General features: G+C 48.2%; 1 protein-coding gene across 1 annotated transcript in view; it reads left to right on the top strand.

The window, feature by feature from the left end:
- Nucleotides 1-411: 411 nt before the first annotated feature.
- The window catches only part of tlcd1 (TLC domain containing 1), a 58,826-nt gene continuing 42,954 nt past the window's right edge, over nucleotides 412-16,283 (top strand). Inside the window, exon 1 of the mRNA XM_085964936.1 lies at nucleotides 412-665. Within this exon, the coding sequence (XP_085821062.1) occupies nucleotides 466-665 (200 nt within the window). The 5' untranslated portion in view covers nucleotides 412-465. The remainder of the gene's footprint in view (nucleotides 666-16,283) is intronic.

Raw genomic sequence — 16,283 nt, 5'->3', positions numbered from 1 at the left:
CGTTATCCTGTTTTATACAATTGTGTGTGTGTATAAAATATTAACAGTGATCAGCATTGGCTTCTCTGCGTTCAAGTTAGGAGTAAGCTAGTTTTGTGACATTTACCAAACACGCTATTAAATTTACTGCAATATAAACCTCAGTGCAGGGTTGGGTTGCAATAAAATAGGCTTTCAATAGCGGAACAATCTGCGGTGCTCCACCCCAAACCGCTAACCTGGCCGGACAGTGCTCCGCGGTGTGGCACTGTATGGAATACACATGGACGATTTCACCCACGCCGATTGAACGCGTTGCAAAATCGCTGCAGCAAATACCATTTGTGGGTTGGTCCTTTTCCACCAACAGGGGATCAGCCTTGCTTGCACGGAGAGAGAGGCGTTTCCAGCGCCACCGAATTGAAAGTGCTGCTGTTGCTTCTTTCCCCCACCCCCCCCCGCCCTCTCCGCGCACAAGCCCCAGCCATGATCGCCCAGAGCCACCCCGTCCTGACTATCCTGCTCTTCGCCTTGAGTTTCAAGGCGCTGCGAGTCTTCCTGCGGGCGCGGAGTTTCTCTCTCCCCCCGAAACATGTCGAGGAGAACAAGACCAAGTCTTGGAGATGGACCAACCTCAGCGTCTCTCTGGTGCACTCAGCCATCACAGGACCGTGGGCTTTGTTGTGGTACGTTGCACTGTGTACCTTCACTTACAGGCAGAAGCGTCGCCGACCAGCACCTGGTTCAGTATACTGGGTTGGGGGAAATCTAATCGCAGCGTTTTTCCAATACTTGGGTTGTCGGCACAACCCGAGTTTAAAATCGGAGTCACTTGATGATGTGTTACTAGTATCTGTAAGTAACCCTGTTAGATGCCTTTTTGATGAGAGCATTGTTCCCTATCCAGTGTTACATCCAAACTATACTTTTTTTTAACCAGTAATGGAGCTTTACTGATGATTTTATTTTGTCATTTGGTGGTTTAATGAATGCAGGAACTGGACAAACTGGTTTGAGAAGGTTGAGTTCCCCTGTGCAATATGGTAAACCCTACCTTAAAATGGAATCCTGATGAGCTGAAAGTTATTTTCATTGGGGTTACCTTGGTGTTATCAAAATATTGTTGTTTTAAGCAGGTTCAACCCTGTACTCTACAACGTAGGTTCGACCCCTGTACTCTACAACGTAGGTTCGACCCCTGTACTCTATAACGTAGGTTCGACTCCTGTACTCTACAACGTAGGTTCGACCCCTGTACTCTATCACGTAGGTTCGACCCCTGTACTCTACAACGTAGGTTCGACCCCTGTACTCTATAACGTAGGTTCGACTCCTGTACTCTACAACGTAGGTTCGACCCATGTACTCTATAACGTAGGTTCGACTCCTGTACTCTACAACGTAGGTTCGACCCCTGTACTCTATAACGTAGGTTCGACCCCTGTACTCTACAACGTAGGTTCGACCCCTGTACTCTATAACGTAGGTTCGACTCCTGTACTCTACAACGTAGGTTCGACCCCTGTACTCTATAACGTAGGTTCGACCCCTGTACTCTACAACGTAGGTTCGACCCCTGTACTCTACAATTTAGGTTCGACCTCTGTACTCTACAACGTAGGTTCAACCCTGTACTCTACAACGTAGGTTCGACCCCTGTACTCTACAACATAGGTTCGACCCTGTATTCTATAACATAGGTTCGACCCCTGTACTCTACAACGTAGGTTCGACCCCTGTACTCTACAACGTAGGTTCGACCCCTGTACTCTACAACGCAGGTTCAACCCTGTACTCTACAACGTAGGTTCGACCCCTGTACTCTACAACGTAGGTTCGACCCCTGTACTCTACAACGTAGGTTCGACCCCTGTACTCTATAACGTAGGTTCGACCCCTGTACTCTACAACGTAGGTTCGACCCCTGTACTCTACAACGTAGGTTTGACCCCTGCACTCTACAACGTAGGTTCGACCCCTGCACTCTACAACGTAGGTTCGACCCCTGTACTCTACAACGTAGGTTCGACTCCTGTACTCTACAACGCAGGTTCAACCCTGTACTCTACAACGCAGGTTCAACCCTGTATTCTACAACGTAGGTTCGACCCCTGTACTCTACAACGTAGGTTCGACTCCTGTACTCTACAACGTAGGTTCGACTCCTGTATGCTACAACATAGGTTCAACCCGGCACACTACAGCGTAGGTTTTCAAACTGGGGCCCACAGATCGTAAGGGGTCCGCAAGGCGCGCCGAGCAGTGTCAGTGGGGGAAGTAGATTTCTGTCGGGCTGTCGTCAGATTTCAGAATTATTGTTCTTTTTATTTTATCATTCTTTTGCACGAGATTATTAGCAAAACTGAAAGTGCAAGGAATTGGAGGCAACCTTGTGACATGTATTGGTAATTGGTTGAGATGTAGGAGACAGAAAATAGGAATCAAGGGAACGTTCTCTGATTGGCGGATGTGACAAGTGATGTTTCCCAGGGATCTGTAGTGGGCCTTCATTATATATATTGATGACTTGGATGAAAGAAGAGTCGTATATCCAAGTTTGCAGATGACACTAAGTGTGGAAGCACAGTAAGTTGTGTAATTGTAAACTCACCATCGACTTCCCAACCCCTTCATGCCCACTGCGATCATGGAGCTGCCCAGGAAATAGGCAGTCAGGGCTCCTGACGGAATCAGGCAAGACCCTCATTACTGTGTAAAAATCGAGGTCCGATGTTGTACAATAAGACCCTACAGCAATTTTAAAGTTAAACCGCGCAGCACGTCAGTCCCGCCCAACCACTGTGCGGAAAGCAGCCAAGCCATAAAGGGATCGCTGGAGGCTGCTTGGAAAACAGCTAGCATGCAGGTGAGTGGCGGTTTCTGGGGGTGGCAGGACCGTGAATGTTCTTCCCATGCCCCCGCAAAAATCCCCCTGACCGCTGCCGGACTTTCCACTAATCCCACTCCGCTCCACCCCCCCCCGCCCCCCCGCCCCGATCACTTTAAGTGTCCTTTGCCGACTTGGCTCCAGAAATGGGACGCTGGATTCCGCCCCCCCCCCCCCCCCCCGACCCCTGATCTATGAGTTGCCTATCGGCACTCGTTTAGTGCTGGCAGCTCACCGATTTTATTGTGAAGAGGCCCGGCAGTAAAAATGATTCGGACCTCCAGCGAGCTTCATCAGTCACCGCTCACTGCCTGCCCCGATCTGCGCTCCACACCAAAATCCACCCGGTGAAGTCATGTCATAATGTCTCAATGTCACTACAAACATAACGGGAGAGTTTGTGTATGGTGATGTCGTGACACAATTGCCAAAATGCATGCAGCAGTGCATTTACTGGCCCCAATGAAAAATGGGTGGTCTTCGCTCTGAGTTTACAAAATTCTGATGGATTTAACTTTGATATGTAGGAGAAAAGACCTGCATTTATATAGCGCCTTTCACGACCTTAGGATGTCCCAAAGCGCTTTACAAACAATTAAGGCCTTTTGAAGTGTAGTCACTGTTGTAATGTAGGAAATGCAGCAGCCAATTTGTGCACAGCAAGCTCCCACAAACAGCAATGTGATAATGACCAGGTGATCTGTTTTTTGTTATGTTGATTGAGGGATACATATTGGCCAGGACACTGGGGATAACTCCCCTGCTCTTCTTCGAAGTAGTGCCACGGGATCTTTTAAGTCCACCTGAGAGGGCAGACGGGGCCTCGGTTTAACATCTCATCCGAAAGACGGCACCTCCGACAGTGCAGCGCTCCCTCAGCACTGCACCGGAGTGTCAGCCTGGATTTTTGTGCTCAAGTCTCTGGAGTGGGACTTGAAGTGGAGGCTGCACTATGGGAGCCAGTGGTCAAAGAGCAGCATAAAAATACCTTGAGGATCTGCACAGCTTGAATCTGGCACAGAGTAAAGTGCCACCGGAACCTCAGCAAAGCACCCTGTACTATGCCAGTGACGTAAGAAAACTACTAGGCACTTGGTCTAAGCGTTAAACAAAGCTTTAATCAACTGTTTTACAACATGGAGGTCTAGTTGTGTCCTTCACTAGTTCCTGTTAAGAATGTCCTGCGCAAGCTGGGCCCGTGCCCAAGTATTTATACTCTCCCTGGACAGCGCCACCCGCAGGCCGCTCAGTTGATTCATGTCAGCCAGTGAGAATTTTTTCTGATTTTTAAATAATGTGTCATTTTGTGCTTTAACAACCATGCCCACTGGGAAAGGGACTGAAGTTGTCAAGCTTCATCTAGAAATCTTACATGGAACAACGAGAGGAGACTTTTCAACCTATCAGCTTAAACTTTGGATTTTAGATACTGATCTTACATTATTTATTTAAAGTATAATTTAAATAAAATAGTCGCACCAAATCTGAATGATCTTAGCTGTCAGTATTGGCTCAACGGTAGCATTCTCGCCTCTAAGTCAGAAAGTCATGGTTCAAGCCCCACTCCAGAATCTTGAGCACATAATCCAGACTGACACATTAGTGTAGTACCGAGGGAGTGCTGCGCTGTTAAATGCGGTCTTTCGAATGAGACATTAAACCAAGGGCCTCTCAGGTGGATGTGAAAGGCCCTGTGGCACTATTCGAAGAAGAGCAATGGAGTTCCCCTTGTGTCCTGGCCAATACTTATCCCTCAATCCACGCCACTGAAACAGATTATCTTGTCATTTATCTCACTGTTGCTTGTGGGATCTTGCTGTGTGCACATTGGCTGCCGTGTTTTCCTACATTACAACAGTAACTACATTTCTAAAGTACTTCATTGGCTGTGAAACACTTTGGGTCATCCTGAGGATGTGAAAGGTGCTTTCTTTACATAAACACAGTGAAGAGTCTTCCAAGGCATGTTACTATGGCAGCAACAGACCTAGTAATAACAGCTGAAAAAGAGTCAAAAGGGCCAGAACAAGCAGGACCAGTAAAATTAGGAGCCTCACAGTATGCAAAATATGCACTCAAATCCAACATTGTTTTTCCAGTTACTTTATATCAGTAATGTTGGAAAGCTCAGTGTTAGCCAGGGTGTCACTGGGCGTTGCAGGCATCAGTGTTGATCAAAAGAACCAAATGCCTTACATTACATTACATTGTTTTTTGAAAATCGCATCACATAAAGGAGCAATCTGAGTACAGGTAGACTATCCTTTATCCGAAAACCTCGGGACCAGCCGTGTTTCGGATTTCGGAAGGTGGGTCGACGGGGGTCCGCGGGGGTCGGCGGGGGGTCGGGGCCGGCGGGTCGGCGCGGGGGTCCGCGGGGGTCGTGCGCACGACTTACGCAGCGTAAGTCGGTCGGGGTCCGCGGGGGTCGGCGCCGGCGGGGGGGGTCGTGCGCACGACTTACGCTGATGCTCAGCGTAAGTCGGCGGGGGTCGGGGTCCGCGGGGGGGTTGGCGGGGGTCGGGGCCGGCGGGGGTCCGCGGGGGGTCGTGCGCACGACTTACGCTGAACGAAGAAACCTTTGGTTTTTAGAGGGTTTCGGTTTTCGGAAGTTCGGATAAAGGGTAGTCTACCTGTACCAGCAATGAGAATCCGTATATGCTTTCCTTTAGAACTAGGTGACGTAAGAAAACTACTAGGCACTTGGTCTAAGCGTTAAACAAAGCTTTAATCAACTGTTTTACAACATGGAGGTCTAGTTGTGTCCTTCACTAGTTCCTGTTAAGAATGTCCTGCGCAAGCTGGGCCCGTGCCCGAGTATTTATACTCTCCCTGGACAGCGCCACCGCAGGCTGCTCAGTATTATTTCATAAGTCTTTCTTTCATGAATGACTGATTCATGTCACTAGGCAAAAGCTTTATCCAGTTATGTGAACAGCAGGTGTCTGAATGAATATGTTCAGGCAGATGGCCAAAAGAGTCAGAATTGTAATTTTGAAAACAACAGTTATACAATGGCTAGAAATAATATATAAACTGTAGTTGCTGGTAAGTCTAAGAAGATTCTTTAGCATTTCATACCACAAACTCAAAGGACAATAAAATGCCACTCAGGGTCATACCACTATTTCCTTGTAAGGGCCCTCTGTCCCAAAAATAGAAACAATGAGAGTACCAGGACTTTTTCCCAACCCATTGTAATGAATACATTTACAATGTTGTTTTATTCAGTGAAAGAGCAATTCTTCCCCCAGATTGTCACCACTCACATCCTCGCAAGTTCTTGGAGTTCATTTTTAAAAAACTGTTTCCATCCATATAGTCTTTTAAAATTATCTTCTTGCGAGTGGTTAAGTGGAGCCAATTGATTTCAGGATAGATATAGAAAATGAAGGCCATTCAGTTAATCTTAGAACATAAGAAATAGGAGCAGGAGTAGGCCATTTGGCCCTTTGAGCCAGCTCGGCCACTCAATAAGATCATGGCTGATCTTCTACCTCAACTCCACCTTCCCGCACTAGCTCATCTATCTATGTTTCTATATTTTAGTTAAAGGTATCAAGGGATATGGAAGAAAGGCGGGTAAATGGAGTTGAGATACCATATCAGCAATGATCTAAGGGCATGGCAGAACAGGCTGACTGGCCTACTCCTGTTCCTAGAGCATTTCCTAAATGGTGAAAGATTGGGGAATGCAGATGCTCAAAGGGACCTGGGTGTCCTTGTACATGAGTCACTGAAAGTGAATGTGCAGGTGCAGCAAGCCATTAGGAAGGCAAATGGTATGCTGGCCTTCATTACAAGAGGATTTAAGTACAGGAGTAAAGAAGTCTTACTGCAATTATATAGGGCCTTGGTGAGACCACACCTGGAGTACTGTGTACAATTTTGGTCTCCTTACCCAAGGAAGGATATACTTGCCATAGAAGGAGTGCAACAAAGGTTCACGAGATTGATTCCTGGGATGGCGGGACTGTCGTATGAAAAGAGATTGAGTAAACTAGGCCTGTATTCTCTTGAATTCAGAAGAACAAGAGGGGATCTCATTGAAGCATACAAAATTATTACAGGGCTTGATAGGGCGGATGCTGGGAGAATGTTTCCCTTGGCTGGGGTGTCTAGAACCAGGGGGCCACAGCCTCAGGATAAAGGGTAGGCCATTCAGGACTGAGATGAGAAGAAATTTCTTCACAGAGGGTGGTGAATCTTTGGAATTCTCTACCCCAGAGGGCTGTGGAGGCTCAGTCATTGGGTATATTCAAAACAGAAGTCGATAGATTTCTGACTAGTAAGGGCATCAAAGGATATGGCAATAGGGCCGATGAATAGAGTTGCGGCAGAAGATCAACCATGATCTCATTGAATGGCAGAGCAGGCTCGAAGGGCCGAATGGCCTACTCCTGCTCCTATTTCTTATGTTCTATGTTCCTGAAAATCCACAGTCCCCCCACCACAGCACTGGACAGTTTCTTAAAACCAAGTCCGGGTTTTATCTCCACTATCCTACCCAGACGTCCAATCCACACGTTGATCATTCTTCGTGTGAAGAAGAATTTACTTGGAGCAGCCCTAATTTGCCTTGACTTGTTCTACTGTCACAGTTTAATTTGAAGTAGTGTTTGAGATTGACCTTTTCTATACCATTTACAATCTGAAATACCTCTACGAGGTCGCCTCTCAGTTGTCTCCTTTCAAGAATGAAAAACCAAAGTTTCTCCAGTCTTTTAACTCAGTCCTTCGGTGCTTGGAATCAGACTTCCAGGCTGGACTGTCTCAGAGATGTTAACCTTTAAGCAGCCTCTCCAAAATCTGCCTGGGGTTAGGTGACAACTGAGGGTCCCAGTATTGTCCAGGGTTACAGCCGCTGAATGGGTCCAGGGAGCAAAGCACCACCCCCCCCCCCCAATACACTCTTGAATTTTAAGCATTTTTGGAGGCAAAAGAATTGCATTCCTTACAAGATAATGCTGTTTTCTTTTGGATGTGGTAACGTTTATAGAAACTATTGCGAGTCAGTTTAAAGATCACAAAGTGTGAGGCAGATTGGAAATCCACTTAAACGTGTGAAGTTGTGTTTATTAGCAAGTGTCATGCAGCAGAATAGGTTACATTTTTAAAGCAAAATGAGTGAGCGTGGGTGAAATTTGAAAGGTCTGTAAATGGGATACAGGTAGACTATCCTTTATCCGAACTTCCGAAAACCTCTAAAAACCGAAAGTTTTTTCGTTCAGCGTAAGTCGTGCGCACGACATGACCAGAGTGGCGCACGACTTACGCTGAGCAGGGCAGAGGGTCACAGAGTTCCCTCTTGGGTAGGAGATTGCAGGCCGAGCCGGGCAGTATGAAGGAGGTACCGGGAGAGTGAACCCAACAATACAGCGGCCCGTCCGATATTCTTTTCTCCCCCCGACCCGACCCGAACCGCGGCCCGTCCGATATTCTTTTCTCCCCCCCCCTCCCGGCCCGAACCGCGGCCCGTCCGATATTCTTTTCTCCCACCCGACCCCCCCTGACACCCCCCGACCTGAACCGCGGCCCGTCCGATATTCTTTTCTCCCCCCCCCCACCCGACCCCCGACCTGATTTGCGGGCCAGCTTAGTAGGAGTCAGCCGATATCCGGCTTTCCAGAGAAGCAGGAAGGGGAATTAGACACGGAACAGTCGCAAGAGGTAGCCTGAACTTTTAAAATTTATATTAAATACAAATTTCCCAGTCTTATAATAATACCTTCTGAAATCCGAAAAATTCCGAAAACCGAAACTCAGCTGGTCCCAAGGCTTTCGGATAAGGGATAGTGTACCTGTAGTAAATTTTGCTCATAATGTCAACACTCCAGCAACAGCGTCATGATTTTAAGAAATACATAAAACATTTTTTTCCAATATATTCATGACATCACCGAGTGATTAACTCTTGATAAATTGGCACTTCACACATTTACCAAACACCAGACAAGCTCTTTTCAAAGCATTACTCAAAACATATGCAGGCCTGCTCCACTGTTCCAAGATTCTTATAAACCCTTGTCAGGTATAAAATGTTAATATTTCCGTACCTGAATCCCCAACACTAAACCCTTCACTTGGTCCAATGATGCCAACTCTTTCAACCCAGCTTCGGGCTGCCTGTGAGATTTTAATAAATGCCTCTCATGTTCATCTGATTCTCAACCAGAGAGATGTAAATCAATCAAACTTTACTTTAGACAGAAGCAAAGTACTGCGGAAGCTGGAAATCTGAACTAAAAACAGACAATGCTGGAAACACTCAGCAGGTCAGGCAGCATCTGTGGAGAGAGAAACAGAGTTAACGTTTCAGGTCGATGACCCTTTGTCAGAACTGGAAAAAGTTAGAGATGTAACAGATTTTAAGCAGGTGCCGGGGCAGGGAGAGGGAGGAGGGGAGGAAAGAACAAAAGGGAAGGTCTGCGATAGGGTGGAAGGCAGGAGAGATTAAATGACAAAAGGGATGACGGTGCTTGGCGAAAGGAGATGGTAATGGGACAACTAAAGAAACAAAAGATGGGTCTAGAGGAGGTGTAAATGGGAATAGCAGAATCATTGGCAACAGCTGCCGTCCGAAAGAATGGGGACAGAGGTTTACTTTATGAGTGGCTGACTGCCTATTAGTCATCTCAGTTATCATCTATCAGTTATACTGAAATACGAACACGGTGAGGCAAGCTGCCGTACTACGCAGTGCAAGATGGGTAACGCAGTGTTGATGCGGCGGCGCCCTGAAAGCTTTTCCATGAGTTTAAAGCACATTTAAGTGAAGCCGAGAGATGAACATCTAATCAGTGGGCCTCACGGAAAATTGGTGAGAATTGGCATGTCTGGTGTGTCCTTTGTGTGTTAGTAGCCAGGACTGGACACAGAACTCAAAGTGTAGACTCTTCAGAGCACTGCAGAATTTAAGCATAAGTTCCTCTGACTTTTATTCTATTGTTTGGGTTGTATAGCTCAGCGTCTTATTTGCATTGTTGATTGCTGCTCCACAGTGGTTGGACATGTTGAGTGTCCTGAAGAGAGCGACTCTTCCGACGCCCTCCACCACTTTAACAGTTTCCAGTTTCCTGGCCCCAACCATCTCGTTTTCATTATGGACGTCCAATCCTTCTACACCTCCATCCCCCACCAGGATGGCCTGAAGGCGCTCCACTTCTTCCTTGAACAGAGGCCCAACTAGTCCCCATCCACCACCACTCTCTTCCGCCTGGCTGAACTTGTTCTCACATTGAACAACTTCTCCTTTGACTCCACTCACTTCGTCCAAATTAAAGGTGTTGCTATGGGAACCCGCATGTGTCCTTGCTATGCCTGCCTTTTCGTGGGATATGTGGAACATTCTTTGTTCCAGTCCCACTCAGGTCCCCTCCCTCACCTCTTTTTCTGGTACATTGGTGACTGTATCAGTGCCGTTTCCTGCTCTCGCCCTGAACTAGAAAATTTCATTCACTTTTGCTTCCAATTACCACCCTTCCCTCACCTTCACATGGTCCATCTCCGACTCTTCCCTTTCCTTCCTCGACTTCTCTGTCTCCATCTCTGGGGATAGGCCATTGACAAACATTCACTACAAGTCCACTGACTCCCACAGTTGCCTGGACTACACTTCCTCCCACCCCGCTTCCTGTGAGGACTCTATTCCATTCTCCCAGTTTCTCCGTCTCTGCCGCATCTGCTCTGACGATGCCACCTTCCATACTAGTGCTTCCGACATGTCTTCCTTTTCCTCAACCGAGGATTCCCCTCTACGGTTGACATGGCCCTAGACCGTGTCCCTTCTATTCCCCGCACTTCGGCTCTCACCCCTTCCCCTCCCTCCCAGAACCACGATAGGGTTCCCCTTGTCCTCACCTTTCACCCCACCAGCCTCCACATTCACCGGATCATCCTCCGCCATTTTCACCACCTCCAGCGTGATCCCACCACCAAACGCATCTTCCCCTCACCTCCCCTTTCAGCATTCCGAAGGGACCGCTCCCTCCGCGACACCCTGGTCCACTCCTCTATCATTCCCAACACCCCTTCCCCTTCGCCTGGCACCTTCCCGTGCAAGCGCAGGAGATGCAACACATGCCATTTTACCTCCTCCCTTCCCACTGTCCAGGGCCCCAAACACTCCTTCCAGGTCAAACAGCGATTTACTTGTACTTCTTGCAATTTAGTATACTGTATTCGCTGCTCACGATGTGGTCTCCTCTACACTGGGGAGACCAAACGCAGATTGGGTGACCGCTTTGCGGAACACCTCCGTTCAGTCTGTAAGGGCGACCCCAAGCTTCCAGTCACCTGTCACTTTAATTCTCCGCTCCACTTCCACTCTGACCTTTCCGTCCTCGGCCTCCTGCACTGTTCCAATGAAGCTGAATGTAAGCTCGAGGAACAGCACCTCATCTTTCGATTAGGCACTTTACAGCCTTCTGCACTCAACATTGAGTTCAACAATTTCAGACCATAACCTCGGCCCATATCTTTTTTTCCCCATTTTTTTTCTCTCTCTCGCAGATGGCAGCTGTCGATCATTCTGCCATTGCCATTTACACTTCATCTAGAGTCATCTTTTGTTTCTTAACTTATCCCATTACCATCTCCGTTTGCTTTGCACCATCATCCCTTTAGTCTCTATCTCTCCGTCCTTCCACCCTATCACAGACCTTCCCTTTTGTTCTTTCCTCCCCTCCCCCCTTTCCCTGCCCCTACACTTGCTTAAAAACCTGTTCCATCTCCAACTTTTTCCAGTTCTGACGAAGGGTCATCAACCTGAAACGTTAACTCGGTTTCTGGCTCCACAGGTGCTGCCTGACCTGCTGAGTATTTCCAACATTTTCTATTTTTATTTATTATTAAAGAAACAAAAGATGAGTCTAGAGGAGGTGTAAATGGGAATAGCAGGATCATCAACAACAGCTGCCGACTGAAAAAATGGGGACAGAAGTTTACTTTATGAGTGGCTGACTGCCTATTAGTCATCTCAAAGGCTCAGCCCCTCTCAATCATGGCAGGTTATGCTGAAATACGAACACGTTGAGGCAAGCTGCCGTACTACACAGTGCAAGACGGGTAATGCAGTGTTGATGCGACGGTGCCCTGAAAGCTTTTCCATGAGTTTAAAGCACATTTAAGCGAAGCCAAGAGATGAACATCTAATCCGTGCGCCTCATGGAAAATTGGTGAGAGTTGGCATGTCTGGTGTGTCCTTTGTGTGTTAGTAGCCAGGACTGGACACAGAACTCAAAAGTGTAGACCCATCAGAACACTGCAAAATTTCAGCATTACTTCCTCTGACTTTTATTCTATTGTTTGGGTTGTATAGCTCAGTGTCTTATTAGCATTGTTGATTGCTGCTCCACAGTGGTTGGACATGTAGGGCTGGATTTTCATTGAGGAGTCGGGTAGGAGGCAGGACTACAACTTTTGGGGTTGTAGTCCCGCCTCCATTGAGTTGTGGCCAACCCACGTGATTTTGACTTGATTGACCTTGTTGAGCCCGCCCAGCGGGCTCAGCAGGCCAAATAAGGGCCACCCGGCAACAGGTGACGTCACAGATTGACATTTCATCTGTCAAGACCTTTTGACAGATGAAATATCAGCGTTTGACAGCTCTTTGAAGCTGTCAAATAGTGACAATCTATATTCTAAGTTAATTCCTTCCTCTCAGGATGATTTAGAGATCTCCCCGGAACAGAAAGCTGAATGCTGCAATTTTTGACAGTTCGCAGCCATTCTGCTTTCTGTGCCGATGAGATGAGGGACTCTCGAGACCTGAAGGAAGGAAGGCTGTAAAGGTAAGTAAAGGTATGTAAAACTTCTTTAAACACTTTACACACACCAAACACACTTACCTCTGCACTCATGCACCCATCACTCACCTGAACACCGGACATCGCGACCCCTCCAAGCCCTTCATCCCGACGGTCCGCCTCCTCTAACTTGGCGTGGTTTGGAGCCGTCGGGAATCCCACACTTCAATATTAAAAATAGGGATTAGGCTAAAAACTGCCTGTTAACTACCTGTTAACAGGCAGGTAATTGGCACTAATCCCCTTCCTGCCTCGGGGAGGCGGGTCCCAGTGCGGGGCGGGTACCCGCCTCCTTTGAAACTGGCATGGAGGCGGGTTGGGGGCGGGGTGGTTTCGTGTCCCCCGATTTTGGGATTTTAACCCTCCACACGCCTCCAATCCTGCCTCCACGGCCCGATGAAAATCCTGCCTGTTGAGTGTCAAGACAACTGATGTCCCTAGATCTCTGTCAACTTGACCCTTAGCTATTTTGACACCACTTATCGCTTACTTATGATGCTTACATTTCTATCTAGGTGCAATACTTTATATTTGTCCATATTAAGTTTCATCTGCTACTGTTCCACCCACTTACATATTTAATCTAATTCACTTTGTAGTTCCCTGGCTGCTTCCTCAGCTTTAACTCTACTCTCCCCAGTTTGGTGTCAACTGAAAATCTGAGCAGGATGAATTAAAATTCTGAACTAAGGGGTCCCAGCATTGATATATGGGGCATTCCGCTCAGCATTTCCCTCCTCACTGATATCACTCCACTAACAAGTACTGTACCTTCAATTTTCCTACCTTTCAGCCACTTACTTATCCATTCCCAGGTTTTACCTTGAAAAACCACCCCATTAGGCTTCAGTCCTTGCAATTGCTGTGGAACTTTGTCAAAGGTTTTTGAAAGTATTAATACACACAGCTACTTGGGATTATCACTTCCTCAAAAAGAATCCAGAAAATGATTAGGGAGAATCATCTTCTTCTGAATCTATTTTGACTGTTGTTTACTCCATTATTGTCCTCAAGTTTACTTCCAGTAATTGATTCCATTATTTTACAAAGTATAAAGTTACAAAGTATTTACAGCACAGAAACAGGCCTATGCTGGTGTTTATGCTCCACATGAGCCTCCTCCCACCCCTCTTCATCTAATCCCATTAACATATCCTATTCCTTTTTCCCTCATGGGTTTATCTAGCTTTCCCTTGAAGCCGCTATACTATTTGCCTCAACTACTCCCTGTGGTAGCGAGTTCCACATTTTAACCACTCTCTGGGTAAAGAAGATTCTCCTGAATTCCCTATTGGATTTATTAGTGACTATCTAATATTTATGGCCCCTAGTTCTGGTCTCACCCGCAAGTAGAAACATCTTCTGTACGTCTACCCTATCGAACCCTTTCATAATCTTGAAGATCTCTATCAGGTCACCCCTCAGATACTGTTCCCTCTAAGGTGTGCACCTGCGCACACGCTCCAGAGCTTGCGTGCACTTCAAATGAAAAGCCGCGCAGAGAACTGGACAGTAGCTGGAGCGGGAGAGGGGCCCAATACACAACGGCCCCGGGAATCCAGACAGACTCGTCTGTAAGTCTTGTGATCTCAGAGCCGATTGCAATTGCAGCACTTGAAGTGTGTGTTCCGATGGTCGATGGGTTGCTGTGTAACGCCGGAAGGGGTTTGGATTTTCTTCCTTGACCTTTCAGCTGGACAGTGGGAGAATCCCCCGCACTCTGATTCTTTGCCTTTCAGCCTTCAGCTCCGGCTCATGGGATACTGGGGCATGCGCAGTACCCAGTTGGGCCATGCTTTCATCGGTTCTGTGCAGAGGTCAGGGGATGTGTTGGTGGCAGGTGGGGGGGAACATCTAGGATCGGAGGGGGGAGAGAGAGAGACTGGGGGGGGAAGAGAGAGACGGGGGGGGGAAGAGAGAGACGGGGGGGGAAGAGAGAGACTGGGGGTGAGAGAGACTGGGGGTGAGAGAGACTGGGGGGAGAGAGAGACTTGGGGGGAGAGACGGGGGGGTGGGAGAGAGAGACGGGGGAGAGAGAGATGGGGGGGAGAGACTGGGGGGTGGGAGAGAGAGACTGGGGGGAGAGAGAGACGGGGGGAAGAGACTGGGGGGGTGGGAGGGAGAGACGGGGGGGTGGGAGAGAGAGACGGGGGAGAGAGAGACGGGGGGGAGAGACTGGGGGGTGGGAGAGAGAGACTGGGGGGAGAGAGAGACGGGGGGAGAGACTGGGGGGGTGGGAGAGAGAGACGGGGGGTGGGAGAGAGAGACTGGGGGGGTGGGAGAGAGAGACTGGGGGGGTGGGAGAGAGAGACTGGGGGGGTGGGAGAGAGAGACTGGGGGGGTGGGAGAGAGAGACTGGGGGGGTGGGAGAGAGAGACTGGGGGGGGTGGGAGAGAGAGACGGGGGGGTGGGAGAGAGAGACGGGGGGGTGGGAGAGAGAGACGGGGGGTGGGAGAGAGACTGGGGGGTGGGAGAGAGAGACTGGGGGTGGGAGAGAGAGACTGGGGGTGGGAGAGAGAGACTGGGGGTGGGAGAGAGAGACTGGGGGTGGGAGAGAGAGATGGGGAGAGAGAAATTGGAGAGAGAGAAATTGGAGAGAGAGATTGGAGGGAGAGAGAGAGAGAGAGACTGGGGAAGACAGAGAGAGACTGGGAGAGAGAGACTGGGTGGGAGAGAGAGAGAGACGGGGAGAGAGAGAGACGGGGGAGAGAGAGACGGGGGGAGAGAGAGACGGGGGGAGAGAGAGACGGGGGAGAGAGAGACGGGGGGAGAGAGAGACGGGGAGCAGAGATAGAGAGAGAGCGAGACGGGGGGAGAGAGAGCGAGACGGGGAGAGAGAGAGAGACGGGGGAGAGAGAGAGAGAGATGAGGAGAGAAAGGGGAATGGAGGGAGAGAGGGGGACGGAGGGAGAGAGAGGGAGATGGAAGGAACAACACAGGTGGAGGTGCAGCACATGTACAATGGCCGCTGGAAGGAGGCTAAAGCAAACTAGTTTTAGGCCCCCGGTGAAACAAAAATGATAATTTTTTTTTAAATTCAGAAAATTGTTTAAAGCCGGAAAAAAATATGGGAAAGTGATGTTGAATGTCCCGCAGTAAGTTCCAGTTAAATATTGCCAGGTGTTGTCCTGTTTTTGAAAGAGTCTATCAGGGTTATTTGCATCATGTTATGAGAGAGGGGAAAAAGTTTGTGCCCCTGTTTATACCTCAGAGTCTGTGAGAGACGAAGGGAACAGCAGCAGAAAAAAATGGAAACAACTTCTCCAAAACTGATCCCAATTCATTGCCAAGGCTGCGGATAGATAACCTCACCACCATCTTAGGAAGTTTAACCACTTTATTCACCTTCTTATTTGAGCTCCATTTGGAATTGATTATTTTTTGTTGTATGTTTAATGACAGTTGAAGAGGGAAAGATAAACTTAGAGCAACTTTTCTGTCAAAGCTGCAACAAAGTCCAAAGATGTGCGGGTTAGGTTGATTTGGCTATGATAAATTGACCCTTAGTGTTAGGGGATTAAATACGTGGGGTTACGGGGATAGGGTGGGATATGTGTCGGTGCAGGCTCGATGGGCCGAAATGGCCTCTATCTGCACTGTGGGGATTCTGT

The sequence above is a fragment of the Somniosus microcephalus genome, chromosome 22 (assembly GCF_052327205.1).
Source record: "Somniosus microcephalus isolate GS21.2 chromosome 22, FLI_Smic_1.0, whole genome shotgun sequence".
Classification (NCBI taxonomy): Eukaryota; Metazoa; Chordata; class Chondrichthyes; order Squaliformes; family Somniosidae; genus Somniosus; species Somniosus microcephalus.
Note: the sequence above shows the minus strand (reverse complement) of the source record. Positions and strands in the feature narration are given on the sequence as shown.